Raw genomic sequence first — 17,789 nt, 5'->3', positions numbered from 1 at the left:
TGTAATAATATTGAAGTCTATTTTCTTCTTTGTAATTGGTCCTGCTGCAAAAAACAATTATAAAGTTAAGTGATGCAACCTGTTAAAAACAAAATGTTAAATTGCACTGTTGAAAGAGAGGAAATTACATTTTTGTTAGTTTTGTGTTCTGTGAAAAGAAAGTTGTTATTATTGTACATATTTGTTTAATTTAAAAAATGTTACCAGGTGATTTATTTCTTGTTACCTTGTTGTCAAAACTTTCTGGATGGTATTTTTGGAGTGCAGGAGGTTTTCAAGCCTGCTGTGTGTTTTGTTTCTTTTTTGTCTCTATAAGGTTAGAATGGGAATTTTAAATATTTACTGCTTTGTATGTCTTTCTCAATTCTTTGTGCTTACAATTGACTTTTAAATTACTTACTTTTTTCTTGGTGATTTTCTTTAACTGTTGCTCGATGACTTTGCAGTCTTTCTTTTTGGTTTGTAGCAATGCTTCAGTCTTTAGATGCTGTGTAGTTTGTTTTCATGGTCTAAGAAAATAAAGTTAAATATGCACCCTTTTCACTCTCCAGCACCTTCACTAAGGTAAGTACTTGGCAGAATTAGAATAGTAAATTTGACCCCCAGCCAATGTCCAGCACCTTGCTTGAAGTGAGCACTGGGTAAAGTTAGAATAGTAATTTTGCTCCCTAGTTACTGTCTAGCACCTACTCCGCGGTAGGTACTTACCTGATTTACAGTAGCAATTTTGCCCCCCCCCCCCAAGCCACTGTTCAGCATCTTCCCTGAGGTAAGTACTTGACAGAGTTAGAATCGTAAAGTTGCTTTTCCTAGCCACTGTCCAGCACGCACCATGAGTAGATTGTAGTTTGGCATGTTTTTTTTGTAAGTTACAATTGTTAGTCTTGAGGAAATATTCTCATTAAATTGCAAATGAAAAAAAAAATGTTGTGTTTCAACTTACATTAATGCTTAATTTGGAAAGCTTCACAATTGCTGTGTGTTCACAAGCTTCACAGTAGCTGAAAAAGTAAGCACACATTCCTAAAATGAATGGTTCTATGATATGCATAGCATTTTCTAAGCATATTATGGCCCTCATCACAATGTCAAGCAGACATGCATTGGCACAACACTGTTTCAGTGAGGCAACTACCCAACCAATAGTTTGGCGGTTCCGCATACCAAATTAGGATGCAACCACACATGCTTCCGTTGCAAACTTCCATTTTACAATGGGAGAATATAGGGGGGTCCGAAACTGCCCCCAACACAAGCTCTCATTGTAAAATGAAAGGTTTTGCACATCCCTCCATCTTGTGGCAGGCACAAGGTGCAGGGATGTCCCAGGGCCTCAACTGGAGGGCCAGCGGGGAAGGGGGCCCTGTTAGGGGCCCTCAAAGGCAATTTCCGACAGCAGTTCCATGTCAGCCTTTCCGATATGGAGATGCTGTCGGAAAGTTCCATCATAATCCCGATGACGGAAACACCATCCGTTGAGGGTTATAAGGTCCTCCCAACTGGCCAATGGGTAACCTGAGCCCATCAAAACCCAGTTAGATTAACCGGCCAGTTTAAACTCCAACTGCAGTCTTTGTAATATACTTACTTTGATAGGTAGATGGCAGTGTTTTGTACTGTCTCTTATCAACTGTCCTGGTCTCTCTGGTGCATGTAGTTGTGTCAGAAGGCAGTGAGCCACTAACTACAAAATGGTTGACGCTTCTTTTTATATGTTTTTTAATGATGAACTATAATTTACAGTAAAACAACTGTTGAAATCTACCTTTTGTTTTAAGTAAATCAGGACTAAAGTCATAATTAATTTTGTGTTAAAAGGTAATGTGTGCTTGACCTTCTTTTCAGATTTTGTCAGCCATCTTGGTTGGGGACAGGGTTTCTGCTTATGTAGGAATCAGAGGAAGCAGGATTTCTTATGTATGAATACAGTTAAACTTTTTGACTAATGCTGTGTTGTGATATGTTGCTTTAACTTTTATTTTTAGAAATATTTCTGAAGAGTTAAGATTATTTGCATTCTGATGCGTTAATTTATTATAGTGTTTAAAAAATGTACATACGGTTGCGCTGTTTTGCATTGTGTTGTGTGGTAATATCAATTTGGAAAAATCTGCATAGGTTTTCGAAGTAATGCATTGACTTTGTGATGTGTTGCGTTGTGTTGAAGCCGAAAAGGTTTGCTAAAAATATGATAACTAATGTTATAATTATATTGGAAATGAATTTATTTTTATTTTTTCACACCACATTTATTTGAAAAAAAAAGTGGTGTTATAAATGCTTCCATTGTAAAAGCTTTCATGGTAACGGTACGCATGATAAAGGTTCCTTAATATTACTATGCATGATTTGTAAAGCACATGGCTACCTAAAAAAGGTTTCCCAGAGCTAAGGTCTTTACGAAAACATAGGGTAAATCCAGGTAATCCCAAAAGTCACTCCCAAATCATTGAGTGTTTTTAGCAGGTTCTGAAAAACTCCATAGCCTCACTGACTCCTGGTGAAACACGCTGTGAGTGCAATCCGGTACGTGTTTTCTGTGGTTCCCGGCCCGCTGAGCAGAGTAGCTGCGGTCAGAGCAGAGCAGCCGCAAGAGACGCCGCTGCAGCGAGAGAGCGGCAAGAGGAAAACACCTGTGTCAGACCGGGCCCCCCTGCTCCTTCCCCTACTGAGGCTTTCAAGGTTCAAAGGGCGACGGCCGAAGAGTCCGCGACTAGTCGCGACTCCCGCAACTTCAGGGGGAGCCACAACGGCAACCACAAACAGCAAGAGAGAGAGGTGAGGTGAGGTGCCCAGATTGCAGAGAGCGCATCTGTCATTATTGGCAGCCGCTAAGTGTAGTGCTCGGCAAGATTGCGAAAGCAGTCCAACCAGGTTGGGTGCAGCTTGCAGTTGGTCAGTGTGCCCTGCTCTCTGCTCAAATCATGCTCAAATCCCTTACTCCCCCCTCCTCCCTCCATTTCTTTAGACCAGAACCTGAGCATCTGAGCACCTGAGTATTTCCAGCACAGACAGTTAAAGCTCTGTAACTGCTCTGTAACTGATGTGAGTTACTAGTTGCTGCCTTTGATGCAAACCTGCCTCAGCCATTGTTAGTTACCACCTACGATACGGCCTTTTGTAACTGACACCACAGAACCAGCGAGAGGAGCCGTTGCCGGAGATAGGCTAACCGGTCTGGCAGTCTGGCAGAACGGTGGCAGGAGTGGCAGTGAGGTTTGAGAACAAGTGCAGAACCTTAGACCGAGGAAAGGGAAAGTGAGAGACCAAAAGCGAAAAACCAAAAGCAGAGCCTTCACGGAGGAGCAGTATTGCAGGTTTTTTTTTTTTAGCACAGTGACAAGGAGCATGAGATCAGGAAAAACCCGCCAGGCACTCCCGAGCGAATCCAGGAAGAGCGTACCCACAAAAGACGTAAAAAACACACTTTCCAACTCAAAAAAGAAAAGAGAAGAAAAATCAATTTTGCAAAAAGAGAGGCTGGTCCCGGCTCCAACACCAGAACCAGCTCTTTTTAAATTCAGGGGGGAAAACGGAAATCAGAAGTTTTACTTTTTAAAGGATCCAATGGCTGCAATCTATGCCTTCCCTGATGTAGGCCCCAGCTTGCCAAGTCCTATAATTAAAAAAAAAAACGGGAAAAAGCAAGTCCTCAGACATTGGAAATCCCAAACCCACAAGTAAAACAAGTAATACCATCCCGACAAAATACGGTCAAGGAAATAGTATTAGTGCGGCGGAACGTGAATCGGAACACATAAAAGGAGCGAGAACAGTTATGACTGCTCAGGTTCCTTTTCCCAAGGATCCGATTGACTTGGGTAAGGAAGGGGAAAGAGGAAAGACCTATGACAAAAAAGGAGGTTCTGGTAAACCCGGTATCCAAGATAAAATACAAATAGACGAGTGGAACAGCTCTTTTTCCATATCAAATAATGCAGACCTCATTCAAGCATTGGATCTAAACACACAACCCCAAGAGGATACCCATACAAACAAACAAGGGACAATCCTAGACATCGATTTACCCCCGGAATTGCAAGTAGGGGAGAAAAGGGGGGCTGCCTCCACACCAATAAAACCCCCTGCCAGTCAGGACCAGCAGGTGGGAAAAAACAACAACAGAAATGCTTCACCTACAGATAGCCTAAAACCACTCTCACCCCCAATTACGATCTCGTCAGTCAGAAGAATAGAACCAATTTCGGGGAGCTTGACACAGTCAATTCACACAACCACATGGAGCGATACACTGCTATGAACACTACATCAAGCCATAGATGTGTTAAATTTCCAATCCAATAAACTAGAAGTTCAGATTGACCTAATGAACTTGATAGCGGTACATATCACAGGAATAAACACAAAATTGGACTTAATAACATCACAAATCACAAAAGGAAATAAAAACGTTGCTCCGGTTAGCGATTCTCCTTTTTTCAAATTTAAATTGCGGTTGTGGACAGATAATAGATAAATTGGTGTCCCTTTCTGAAATGCTCACAGAAATCTTACATGTAGTCAACCCATCAGTAAACACAGAACGTATTTTCACGATAGAATAAAAAGACGACAAAAAAGATGTAGCAGGATCAGCAAAGAAGACGTGCAACTTCCAGCATTATGGCAGCATAAAAGAAAAGGAAGTAGTGGACTTAAAAGGATGAAAGGTACAGGTAAAAAGCTAAATGTTCATCAACAAATGTCCATAAATAGTCCACCAAGCGGCGTACAAACAAAAAGACAACGAAAACGAGCTCTGAAGGCCAGGCACAATGCCAGTAAACAAGCCGCCGTGGAAAAAATGTCAAATCTATCTGTTATTTATTCAACAGCCAAATCATAAAACTAATAACCACTGTAACAATACCACAACAGCAGACACCTGCAGTTCAGGGCTAAATCCACAAAACAACATGGAAAGCCCCAATATTTCAATTCAAAGCAAATCAATATCATTCGAACAAGAAAAAAGCAAAACACCAAAACGTGGTAACAAAATTAACAAAATAGGCAAAGGCCATTATTGAAACCACGAAAACGAGGACAGAAATTAAAGCTGTAACCACGGGACAAGTGGATGAACATATAAATTTAACAGAATCACAAGTTAAAACTCCAATTATAGAAATAATAAAGAAAGAGGACGCAGCCACAAGCCTTCATATAAGATCACAACATGACCAAACTTCAAACCAGGACACCAGGGTATCAACAAAAACAGCACAAACGCTGGGAACACAGATAAAAATCACTATTGACCAACAAGGCAGGATATATAAGTTACCAATTGAAATAAATACCATGCAAAAGCCTGCAAGGATAGGAACAAGAGAAAAAGTAGTTAACCCAGAAAGAGAACTAAATAGTGAGGGCAAATCGAACACTTTAATACAAGAAAGGGCCATTCATGACAACACAGGCCAAAATGGTAACCTCGACTGTGAATCCCCAACGAAGCTAAGAAGCACAAATCAAATCAAAAACAGTCAAAGTGTCCCAGCAGAGTCAGCCCAAAAACTGATTTTTACACCAGAATATCCAACGAAGGGCACTCAGGACATTCTAAACAGGGGAAACATATTGAAGCTGTTCAAAGGCATCCCAATATTAAGGAACATCTCATCAACGGATCTTCTGGCAGTAGAATTTCTCCCAAAGGAAATCTGTACAACCTGACCGTCAAAGGAAATGGAAGCCCTGATTTATTCAACAAGAGCAGTTTTTGAAGCCTGGGGCATAATATTAACGCATCCAAAAAGCCCAAAATACACATATCCACTACTACAAAAAACTAAAGCTCTACAAATAACAGGAAATGAAACAGGACCAAAATCATTCTTGAGGGTGGCAAGACACGCCACCCCTGAAGCTCAACATCTAAATCAAGAAAAAAGCAGGAATAAAACAAACCTAAGCCCCCCACGACCAAAACAACAGATAGAAGAATACCAGGTTTTGTCATGGGTTCCCCAAGTCCTGAGCCAACAACGAACCTGATGAAAGCAAAGGTTCCAAAAGGAAACAGTACACCGAGGCATTCCCAAGTTCACACAAGGAAAATAACATAAGAATCTGTTCATGGAATACCCACGGTTTCAGAGAAATGGCACAAGACCAGGAGACCTTAACCTTCTTCCAAAGATTCAATATAATTTTACTACAAGAAACATGGAATCTGACACCCAAAACCATCATTGGCCATGAAGAACATCACGTCTTAGCAGAAAAAACGTCCAAATAGGGGCATCCAAGGGGGGGTTGTCAATATATGTTACTGTAAAATTGGATTGGAAATCGGAAGAGCTAGACACGGGAGAAAACTGGTTGCAAGTCTTGAAACTGGAAGGCAAAAGCTCAATATACAAAATGCCCTGGCAGCTCTTGATTTTAAATATATACATTCACCCCGATAAAAAACAGAAGAAGGATAGACTGTCTTGCTTGACAAACCTGCTAAAGGCATTGCAAATCACTCATCCAAACTGCAAATTGATAATCTCAGGCAATTTCAACACCAACCTAATAAAGAGCAACTCCAACAATAAAAAGCGTCAAAACGAGCCAGTGGCTAACGATCTTAAACAAAAACTGGAAAATCTGGGTTTAACCATCTTGACCGGAAACACTAAGGGGGGGCAAACCGACTGCTATCACATTTTTGTACGGGAAAAAACAATCGATCATAGATGATACCATAGTCAGCAAGGAACTTTTCCATGTAGTCGATTTATTTTCCATTCATCCCCGCCCGGAAAGTGACCACCTCCCACAAGAATTGGCATTAAATGCCGACCTGTCTCAGAAAAGGAACACAGCAGCTTTAACCGAAATGCCAGTAACAAATAACCTAAGGAAATTAAAGTGGCGCGGGACCAACAAAAAACCTAATCATGGACACCGTGCAAAATACGTAAGCATCATCGGGCCACAGAGCCCCCATTTGTTGGTATAAAACTGGGAGAATCTAGGAAAGTGTTTCTTAATCAAATTTCCAGTAATCCCAGCACGCCAAAGGACACAAAGAACAAATATGAACTATGGTACAATATACAGCTGCGCGATCAGAAAAGGAAAATTGCCAGGGAGGTAAGAATTATGGCACTAGCTGCAAGAACAGGAATAACTATAGACAATAGTAAAGTCATAGAAATAAGAAAGAAATACAAAGATAATTGTAGGGAGGCAAAAAAGGTGTATAATGAAACCCCCTGGCTGAAACTACTCTGTGCTAGCAAATTGCCAAAAAGCAGTGAATTTTGGGGGATAATAAACAATTCAACAAAGGTAACAGGATTGCAACTAAATGCAGGAATATGTGAGGTAGCATGGTCACAGCATATTCACAAATTGTACAACTACACACAAAATGATAAGAACAAGATGATGGAAATCGACTCGGTAATACAGCAGGAGGAAAAGCACAGTGTAAACAACATATACCCCCCTATCCAGGGAAACGTGCAACTGGTAGCTGACCAACAAGAACTGATCTCTTATGGTTCAAATACTCTAACCAACACAAAACAACTAACAGTAATCATTAAAAAACTGAAAACTGAGGAGCAGTAGGGCCAAACGGCCTCCCAAATGCCCTATCTAAACAAGATCCTTATTTCTGGGCCAACTATCTCACGCCGCTCTTTAACCACCTATACATCCATAACAAAATCCCAAACTCTTGGAGAGGGAACATATTTCACCCAATTTATAAAAATGGAAGCAGAACTGAGCCTGGTAATTACAGGCTCATTGCTCTGATTGATGTTGAGGCAAAACTTTATGCATCCTGTATTCTATCACAATTACAAGTATGGATGGAGGAAAGGAGTGTAATTCCAAAATTTCAAACAGGTTTTAGGCTCGGAATGGGCACAAGTATGAACCTGGCAGCACTGACAATCCTAACAGAAAAAACCATAAGAAAAAAATCCGGCCTATTTGCATGCTACATGGACTTAAAATCTGCTTTCGACAGAGTCCCATGAGATTGACTCTGGGGAAACCTGAAAGCATGGGGCCTGCCGCAAAAGCTAATCGACACCATAATAGCCCTACATAGCGATACCTAGGCTAGGGTGAAGCTTGGAGATGGTAGTAGAGTGTCATCCAAGATGAGCACACACAGTGGCCTGAAACAGGGATGCATTTGGCTCTGAGCTTATTCAATCTGTATCTCGCTGATTTACACATCCATCTGCCAAAAGAAAATGGGCATCCACCCAAATTGGCACACAAGCCAATACAGTACCTGCAATATGCAGATGACACAGTGGTCGTGAGCCAAACTTCGATCGGGTTGCAAAGAGTTATTAACAACCTGATACACTACTTTGATTTGCAAGGGCTGGAGATAAACAAGAAGAAAACAAAGGTAGTTCGTCTAGCGGGCCCGAGGTCTGGTAAATATAAATGGTACGCAAAGGGCAAACAAATAGAGGAAACTAACACATATAAATATTTGGGAATCACGCTGGGCCGAAGCATGTCCTTTACAGACCAGAAAAGGGCAATAAGAGTAAAAGCCCAATCACTAACCTTTACATACAAACAGTTGCATAAGAATTTGAGCTGCCCCTCTTATAGTCACCTCCTGAAAGTCATGGCAGCACAACTATTACCCACACTGGCTTACGGCCTAGAAATATGGCATGGTCGGGAAATTGATATTTTAAATGAGCTCCAGACCAAGGTGTATAAAGCAGTCTTTAACCTCCCAAAGCTGCATCACCAGCTCAGATCCGCATGGAACTCGGCCTCCAGAACCAAAAATACCAGAGAAAAATCACTTTTGTTAAATTATGTTGGAAATTCCACTCCTCAGAACCTGGATCCTTGAACATGGGGCGAATACTTGAGATCAGCTCTGGTGGAATTATAAACCCAGGAGGCATGGGACTGCAAGATGGAAAGGGCAGCATTTAACAGAGTGTGCAACGTTACTGCGAAGAAACTGTCCATCTTGGAAGACAAAAAAACTTTTGTAAAACGCCGTCACGCCTGGTCGGTAATAAATTCTTATTCACAACTTAAACCTCAAGCCTACTTAGCACCACATTTCCGACCTGCGATAAAAAGAGGTTCATGCAGTACCGATTAGGAGAACAGAACTCTAAAGACTTGTTACCGGCCTGGAAAGGCAAATAATGAAGATGAAAATTGTCGCCTATGCGGTTACCAAAAAGAATCCTTATGCCACCTGATGTGTGTCAGCCCCATTATCAATGACGCAAGACGGACGTTATTAAAACCGATTTTTAATTAATTTAACATTCGTACTTGTGGGCAGGCCGTAACCTGCTGGATGGGGGTTCATCAAACATTTTAATGTGCAGAGGGGTAAAGTTACTCACATTGATTGGTACCCTCCTTCGAAAAGTGGACACTAATTAAGCGATTAAGGGTGCAAATGGGACTGTACACTTGCACTAATATTGTGTCTTTTAACTTTTGTACTTGCTAGATTTTAGATATTTTTTAAATTTTATTTATTGTGTCCTTTATGGTTGTGAAAGACCAAATAAATGATTCTTTGACTGGTATGGAAAACTGTGATTGAGCTACAAGCTCTCAGCTTCTGCAGCATGGTATTCTAGAGTTTAGGGCCCATATATGCAAAATCCCAACCTTCATGGCAGGATTTCTTAACTCTGGGAACCACTGCCAGCTCACGATTACTTGAGTGGAGCGAGGATTGGAGCATACAAAGCCACTAGAGATCTCAGGGACTGAGGCCCAGTGTTTAAAAGGTATTTATGCATATACCATAAAGCTTTGAATTGGATGTGACATTCTACTGGGAGCCAATGTAATGCGTAAAGCAAACTGTCTGAAAAAGTGAATTTGGGAGGGAGTAGAAGGCATGCAGCAGCATTTTGTACTGTCTGAAGCCATTTGAGCAGAGCTTTCAAGACACTCAGATTGAGAATATTGCCATAGTCCAATCTGGGAATGACCAGAGCCTGACCATAGTCCTCTAAGCTGACACCAGAAGACAGCCCAAAAATTTCCTGAGCCATTTAAGAATGCCAAAGCAGGTGGCAGCAACTTTGTTAATCTGATGGCTCATGGGAAGCTTGTCATAAATCCTGACCCCTAGGTTTCTTACAACAGGTACTGGAGAGGGATAATTACCCATGCACATGGGCCATAAATGGGGACCCAATAGGTTAGGGAAGTTACCTACCATCAGAACCTCCGCCTTGTCTCCAATTAGTTTTAGTAAATCGGCATTCATCCAGGATGAAACTTGGACAAGACAGGTATTTAAGGCTTCTGTGTTGCAACTGTCCTTTGCTGTTGGGGATACCACAATTTGGATATTGTCTGTATATGAAAAGAGAGTAAGTCCATAAGATTCTACAATTTCAGCTAAAGGTCTAACATTAAGGTTATATAGAGATGGAGTTTGAGTAGAGCCTTGAGGCAACCCCCGAAGCTAAATGGTGGGGTTCAGACCTATGTTGGTGTGTATGGACCTGGACATTATGGCTATTGCAGAAAGGATCTCAGCCAAGCAAGGGCAGTGACCTGAACTCCCATTTGTCCCTATCTTCAAAGCAGAGTAGTATTGGTTACAATGGCGAAAGCTGCACTGAGGTCTAGGAGGATCAATGCCACCATACCCCCAGTATCGAGTTGGTGTCTCAGGTATTCAGTGACCCCGAAGTTTAATAGTGCCAAGACTGAGATCCTACACTGCTCAGTGGGCAAAGTGCCACTAGCCTTGCCTTCTAATTTCTGGCCCCTTCCCTTGGACACACCCCTGATTCCAGTGAAGACTGTGCGTAATTTGGGGGTCTGTTTCAATGAGAAGCTGAGTCTAGAGTCGCACGTCAACAAAGTGGCCTCGAATTGCCACATGATTATGAGAGGCCTACGTAGACTCCTACCACTGCTTCTCCTCTATGTTAGAGGTACAGTGGTTCGCTGTACTATTCTTAGCCGTTTGGATTACTGCAATGCCTTGCTGCTTGAGTCCCCAGGATATTTGATCCAGCGACTCCAACAAATTCAGTCAGCTGCTGCAAAACTTGCCCTTCTGAGACCGCGCATAACCTCCAGCACTAAGGCACTGTCTGAACTCCACTGGCTCCCTGTGCAACAAAGAATCCTGTTTAAATCTTTGTGCGTAGTTTTTAAAGCTCTTCATGACCTTGGTCCTGGACCGCTGCAAACTCTATTTAGTTGGTATGTTCCCACGCGTAGCCTGCGTTCTTCGGCAGCTAGGCTGGCTAAAATTCCTAAGATGAAGAGATCCACTTTGATGGGACGAGCTTTTAGCGCCGCGGCCGCTCGTCTGTGGAATAGTCTCCCCTTGGAGTTAAGACAGGTCCAGGAATTGACATCGTTACGCCAGCAGCTCAAGACCTGGCTCTTCCCTAGAGCATAATCACCTGCCCTCCTTCCCTTCACTGTGTCGCTAGCGCCAGGATGCCCGTAGGGTTGCAGTGCGCTCTATAAATATTTTATACATACATACATACATACATACATACAGTGCATTTTCCACCGTTGGCGGAAACCATTGCTGGATCTTTTTGCTAATGCCAAGAATGCACAGTATTAACAATTTTGTGCTTTGGAGTTTCTAAAAAAACACTACTTAATAGATAAATTCAAGCTAAAATGGAACAAGGGGCTCCTGCATGACTTCCTGTATTGCACTGAGTTCTGAACTAGATCAAGAATGACCCGGCCCAAGTCATCCAGGTGGCCCAGATTGGTCAAGGAGCATATGGTACCCAGAAGACCCGAGCATCTGTCCGCTGATCAGGCTACCATTTCAAGAGGACACCCTATAGGGCCCCAGCATTAAGGCTTGGCACTCCACCTTGTCAGAAAATAACTCTTGTCACCTACCTGGAGGGATGAAAGGAAGACACAGGACACAGCAGGGGCTCAGAAACAGCCAACATGTGTTTGAAGGTACCAATGCTTGTTGGATAGCCAAGGATGAAAGGCAGGCGTGCACCCTGTGCACGCCATACAAACAGGCTACTTTTTTCTCCAGTGACCAGTGTATGGGCCTTATATACAGTACAGAACTGCAGCACAAGAATAAACAAAAAAGGCACAGTGCCAAATATTGGCAAACATGAAAATGCAGCTCAAGCATGAAATGAACAGAAACAGGTGTACAGTGTAGGCAAATGAAGGAAGCTATGTCCATGCATGTGGAATGTCCTGATGAGCTAAAACAATGTGGGAGACAGAAAAGGCAAGGAGACCTGCAAGTGGGGGTCTGTGCAGCTGCTGGAGCTGTCCAGCAAGGTCAGAGTAGAAGCCTTGGTCCAGGGCTGGAATACGATCTAAGAAGGAGGTGCTGCTGCTCCATGCAGGACCTGGCTGGCAGCTCCAGGCAATTCATACAGGGAGAAGTGGGATAGCTCAGTAGGTTGAGACAGTGTGGGTGAGAATTGGAACTAACTGTGTTATTCATGTAATACATAGATATGGATATGGATATGTATTTTTCCACAACACACCTGAACCTATGCAACAACACTTCTATGTGTGGAGATTGAACAGGGCAATTGACTGTGTTCCATTTGTCACTTGAGGAGGTGGATATCATACTTATCACTGGGCGCTGCTCCATTAAATCATTTAGGCCAGGTGCTGAGAAAATCCTCACCTGGTGCGGTGCCCAGGACTCACTCCCCTACAGGTGAAGCTGTTAGATGCCCTTTCGTTTGTTTTGCCTGCAGCCTAGCAGGCCTTGCAGTAGGCACTCTAAAAGGTTGTTTTATTCCCTTCCAGGCTCTTTATCTTTACTGGACCAATGGTCCCCATTTCAATCACCTGTTGTGATGAAATGCATTAGAGGTTTGGTACACTTGTTGTCTCCTAAGCTCTTGGTGAGCCCACAGTTGGACATTATATTGGTATTGCCATTTCTCATGTGAATGCCCTTTGAGCTTATGTATAGCTGTTTACTGCATGTCCTTACCCTGAAGACTGTCTGTCTCATTGTAGTCACGTCAACTTGCCGCATGACTGAACTGTAGGCACTGTCAGATTTTTTCATACCTATTGGTGTGGAGGTCTTGGGTGGCCTTCCTGCTATGGCCTGTGATCAAGTTGCCCCGTGCCTGATTAAGTTTGCTTTGACCATTGTATTGCCCCTCCAGACCAAGGCAGCCTTTCCATTCAGCAGAGGGAAAAACCAAAGATAGCCAAACAAATTGCTTCCAACTCCTTCCAATTTGAGGGGTGTTAAACCTGCATAAACCAACAACCCTCCAATATCCAGTCTTTCATTATCATTTTACAACTGTGTCCACTAGAGTACATGGTCACAATACTCTGCAGTGGGAAAGAAGAGGGATCCTTTCTGTAGATGGTTCAAGTTCCACTGCTGCAGACACTCTTTATTCTTCACAGGTTTTGCTGCAAGAACCTGGAAGTGTCCGCTGAATCCTGTTCTCCGCTGGGGTACCACAGCCCACATTATCCACCAAGCGTATCTATGATCCCAGAAACATGAAAGCCTCACACACAAGAGGTAATCCATTTCTTTATGGCCTCTTGCAACCAGGTCACAAAAAGGTCACCCTGGGACAAAATAAAGTAATCATGCCCTCAGGATTAGGGACCTGATCCAAAGGCAGACACAAAACATGATATCTTCTGGGTGAGAGGTCCGGAAACACCTGGGAATTCTGGAAGGGGTGAAATATTTGTTTCTCGGCTTGACAGGATGTGGGCCCTTGGCATAAAGGCTTCAAATCATCTGTACTTTTTGCAATCCCACCTGCTGTTGCTGTTAACTGCTTCCTAAGACTTTCATAACATTAAGGACTTATTTTGGGTGCACCGTTAAAGGAGATAAGTGAGAGGGGCAGAGTTGTGTACTGCCTCTATCACAAATCCAAATCCAGGTATATTTTTTGTATATAACTTTTCTTTCAAATATATTACCATTAAAAACTTTGTGTTACCAATACTAAAAGGACAGGCTTAAAATAAGGCTTTGCCCTGTTTAGAGGAGACCATTAAATTGCTGTTGCATTGTTTTTGTTGATATTGTGCCTTTTTATAGTTTCGGGTTCGGATGATAAAATACTACCAATTTACTTAGTTGTGCTCATTGAAGTGCAGCCATGTGTTCTGAAATGCAAAAATTACCATTTAAGGAGCAGAAATTGGTGTTTTCATGACTGGTTCCAATTTAAAACAATGTATTATTACCATAAAATTATGTTCTTAAGGGTGTTTGGAAAACTAATCAACCTGCCTATTCCTTTCTTTGCCAGGTGCATTCTAGAGGATTAAAGCTTGGCATCTACAGTGACATTGGTAACTACACATGCGGCGGCTACCCTGGCACCACACTGGACACCATCAGCCTCGATGCCAATACGTTTGCCGAATGGGGAGTTGACATGTTGAAATTTGATGGCTGTTATTCCAATGCATCGGTTAAAGCCATAGGTCTGTTATAATTTATGTCCCTACGTACATCAAATGCTTGTGAAATTTATATTTGTTTGTTGTTGCTGTGCTTAATGTGCTGAGGTAATGGGTTTGCTATTGCCAGCATTCCTTATGGCATGACATGCATTGGGATAGCAGCATTTGGTGATTTTCATCAAACCCATTCCTATGGGAGCCCTAAAAGGTCCATGTGGCTGGCACAAAAAACAAATTGCTGGACTTGTAATCCTTTCAATGTGAACAGAGCAACAAAGATCTAATCAGGGTATACAGCAATAAGATGTGAAAACAACTATCTGTGATTAATTAAAGAAATGCGGAACCCCAGTATGCAAGCGTTTAGATGGTATCAGATACTTCCTTTACATTTCATTATTGGAGTCCAAAGATATTTTTTCTCAACAAGCTATTCATCAAAATTAAAATCTCTTAGCTAGTCTAGGGCAGAGACATCTTGAGACTTCGTTTTGCGCAAGCGCCAGATCCTTGTAAGCGCGAGTTTATAGATTGCGAGTAAAAAGAGTGTGGTGTCCTCATTTATGATGGTTGTTAACATGAATCACTTTTTCAAATTGCCCATGAAACCAAAGCCAGGCAAGAATTCCTATCATTGCAGAGCACTTCATGTAGTCACCTCTTATCTCTGCATCATACCATGGGCTGCAGCTGAATGGACTTCCATCACAGTGTGCCTGCAGTGGACTAGTTAATTGCCAGTCATATTCATTACTAAAACCTCAAAGTTTCCTCATCAGTCCTTTCTTCATGAAGTGAGTGCACACCCTGAGGCATGAAACCTACTTGCCGTTATAAAATAAAATCAGTGGCAATGCTCCAAGAATTATTTTTTCTTCAAATGAACTCTTCCTCTTCTACTTGCTAGTAGGACCTCCTGGACTTGCATTACTTCTTATATATTACCATACCATGTTTGTCTTGGTTAAGGGCAGGCAATCCAATGACTATACCAAGGAAGCAATGGACTCCGAGTAGTGAATATTACCAGCAAGTAGTTGGGACTTTATAACCACATCAGTCTTAATCATCATTGTTTTTAATTAGCAAGGATGTGCCTGGCCATGCTGGGCTCCATTCACAGGCATTAAGAGATGTTTGACTGTTATATACCAGGTCTCCTGTGTACGGGCATAAGCATCATCACTGGTTCGATGCTCCTTGTGGGCATTATGTAGGTCCATCCTTTGAGGGGTATGGTCAGTGGATTCAATACAATTAAAAAAGATGTTATATCCTCCCTTCCTTTTTTCTGCACCACATTAACCATTTACTGGACTCTGGTATCATATATTACATCTATAGTCCTAGGTCTATCCATTCCCAGCAGGACCTCCTTGTTTTCGCCCATCAACATATGCGTGCCTCACCAAATAAAGCATATTAAACTTCTTAGCAGTCTTAGATACTGAAGTGATGAAGCAACTCAAGTAAGTGAAACTTCTTTATTTCGTTGAAGCGTAAAAGCACCCCCAGCTTGCTGGTAATCAAACTCTCAGGTGAAGGCAGCCCGTCAACATTCCGAAGCTGCCTTCACAGCAACATTCTAAGACATACCATTACAGATGCAGTGAGGGAGGGGGGGGGGGAGAGCGGAACATACCAAGTGGCAAATTACAACACATCTTCCCCCTTAAACAACAGTAATATAGAGGGGCAGACAATGGCTGAAACCTGCCGGTGGCAGGGGCCGCCTAGCGCAGGCCAGGTGGGGCCCCAACCTATCATACTCTACTATAATCCTTGTGCCAACTAGGGGGTTTGGTTAGCCTGAACCCCCTTCCCTCTTGGGTCTCCCTTTCTCTGGCTCTGTGGTCCTGATTACCACTTTGCTCCTCTACAACAGTCTCTCTTGAGCTTGTGGCAACCCGATCCATGCTCCATTTTCTCCCATCTTCCAACATGACCACATTTCTCTTCACCTCTCTTATCCTTTCAGGAGCATAGTATTTATCCCCTTTGCCCCCTTGGCTGAAAGGCTTTCGAATACAGACACTTTGTCCTTTGCTGAAGGACCTCTCCTTCGCACCCCATTTGCTGTCATATCTCTCTTTGTACCTTCTTTGCCTGGCGTCAACTTTCTCTCTGTACTCATCTGGATTGACCCTCACCGGATCCTTGGGTTTCAACCAATTTGGAGTTAGCTTTGAACCCGCCTTTCTTCCTCTCAACAGTTCAAAGGGGGTGTGACCCGTTGATAGGCTGGGTGTAGTGTGGTAGGACCAGAGCATGTCTCTTAGTGCTACTTCTATGTTCCCCCCGGCCCTGACCGCCAGTTGGATACATTCCTTCAACATCCGGTTAGCTCTCTCCACCTTGCCGTTGGCTCTGGGACAGTACAATGGGGTGCGTACATGTTTGATGGACATATCTCTTAAGAATTCTCTCATTTCCTCTGACACCAACTGTACCCCGTTGTCCGTTATCAACGTGGATGGAATGCCCTCCTTAGAGAATACATCGCTTAGGAATTCTACAATGGTTCGAGTGTTAGTGTTGTACACAAATTTGTGGGTTACCCAATTAGAATAGTAGTCGATGAGTACTAACAAGTACCATTGCTGTGGCCCTTTTGCCTTTATCGGGCCTGTTATGTCGAATCCTAACTTATCCCACGGAGACCTTGGGATTTCCACAGGACTAAGCGGGGGTCGCCTTGTGTTTTTTGATTTATCGCTAACCCCACACGCGTAACACTCCTTCACCTTCTCTTCCATGCATGAATCCATGGCTGGGAACCAATATTCAGCTCTCATCCTTGCCTTGCATAGACTCCTACCCAGGTGTCCCTCATGGGTTAGGTCTATAATCTGTTTCCTTAACCCCTCAGGGGGAACTACTCTGCCCGCCTTGAGTAGGTACTCTCCCACTATAGACAGCTCGTTGCGTACATTCCAAAATGGCTGTAAGTGCTCAGGTAGATCTCCACATTTGTTAGGCCATCCTTTCCTCACCCATTCTTTCACCTCCTGGAGTGTATTGTCCTGTTTCATTTGTTCCTCCCATTGTTCTTTCACTAAAGCCGGAAGTTTAATTTCCAGGACACTCCCCTGGCCACTGACATCTTCTTCCCGACTCTCCACCGGGGCTCTGGATAAGAAATCTGCCACTTTATTCTGCTGTCCGGGTAAGTATTTTGTTCTGAAATTGTACCCCTGCAATCCTAACACCCACTTGGCAATGCGGGGCGTCATGTTTTCTAAGGCCTTGTTATCAAACAAGTTGACCAATGGTTTGTGGTCTGTGCACACTTCAAACGGTAAGCCCCAAACATAGAAGCTGAAATGTTTTATCGCCCAATACACCGCCAAAGCCTCTTTCTCTATGGTGGAATA

General features: G+C 42.8%; 1 protein-coding gene across 1 annotated transcript in view; it reads left to right on the top strand.

The window, feature by feature from the left end:
* The window catches only part of LOC146790040 (alpha-N-acetylgalactosaminidase-like), a 148,629-nt gene that overhangs the window by 61,565 nt on the left and 69,275 nt on the right, over positions 1-17,789 (top strand). The window contains exon 4 of the mRNA XM_085628372.1: positions 14,259-14,436. Within this exon, the coding sequence (XP_085484498.1) occupies positions 14,259-14,436 (178 nt within the window). The remainder of the gene's footprint in view (positions 1-14,258; positions 14,437-17,789) is intronic.

The sequence above is a fragment of the Triturus cristatus genome, chromosome 10 (assembly GCF_964204655.1).
Source record: "Triturus cristatus chromosome 10, aTriCri1.1, whole genome shotgun sequence".
NCBI lineage: Eukaryota > Metazoa > Chordata > Amphibia > Caudata > Salamandridae > Triturus > Triturus cristatus.
Note: the sequence above shows the minus strand (reverse complement) of the source record. Positions and strands in the feature narration are given on the sequence as shown.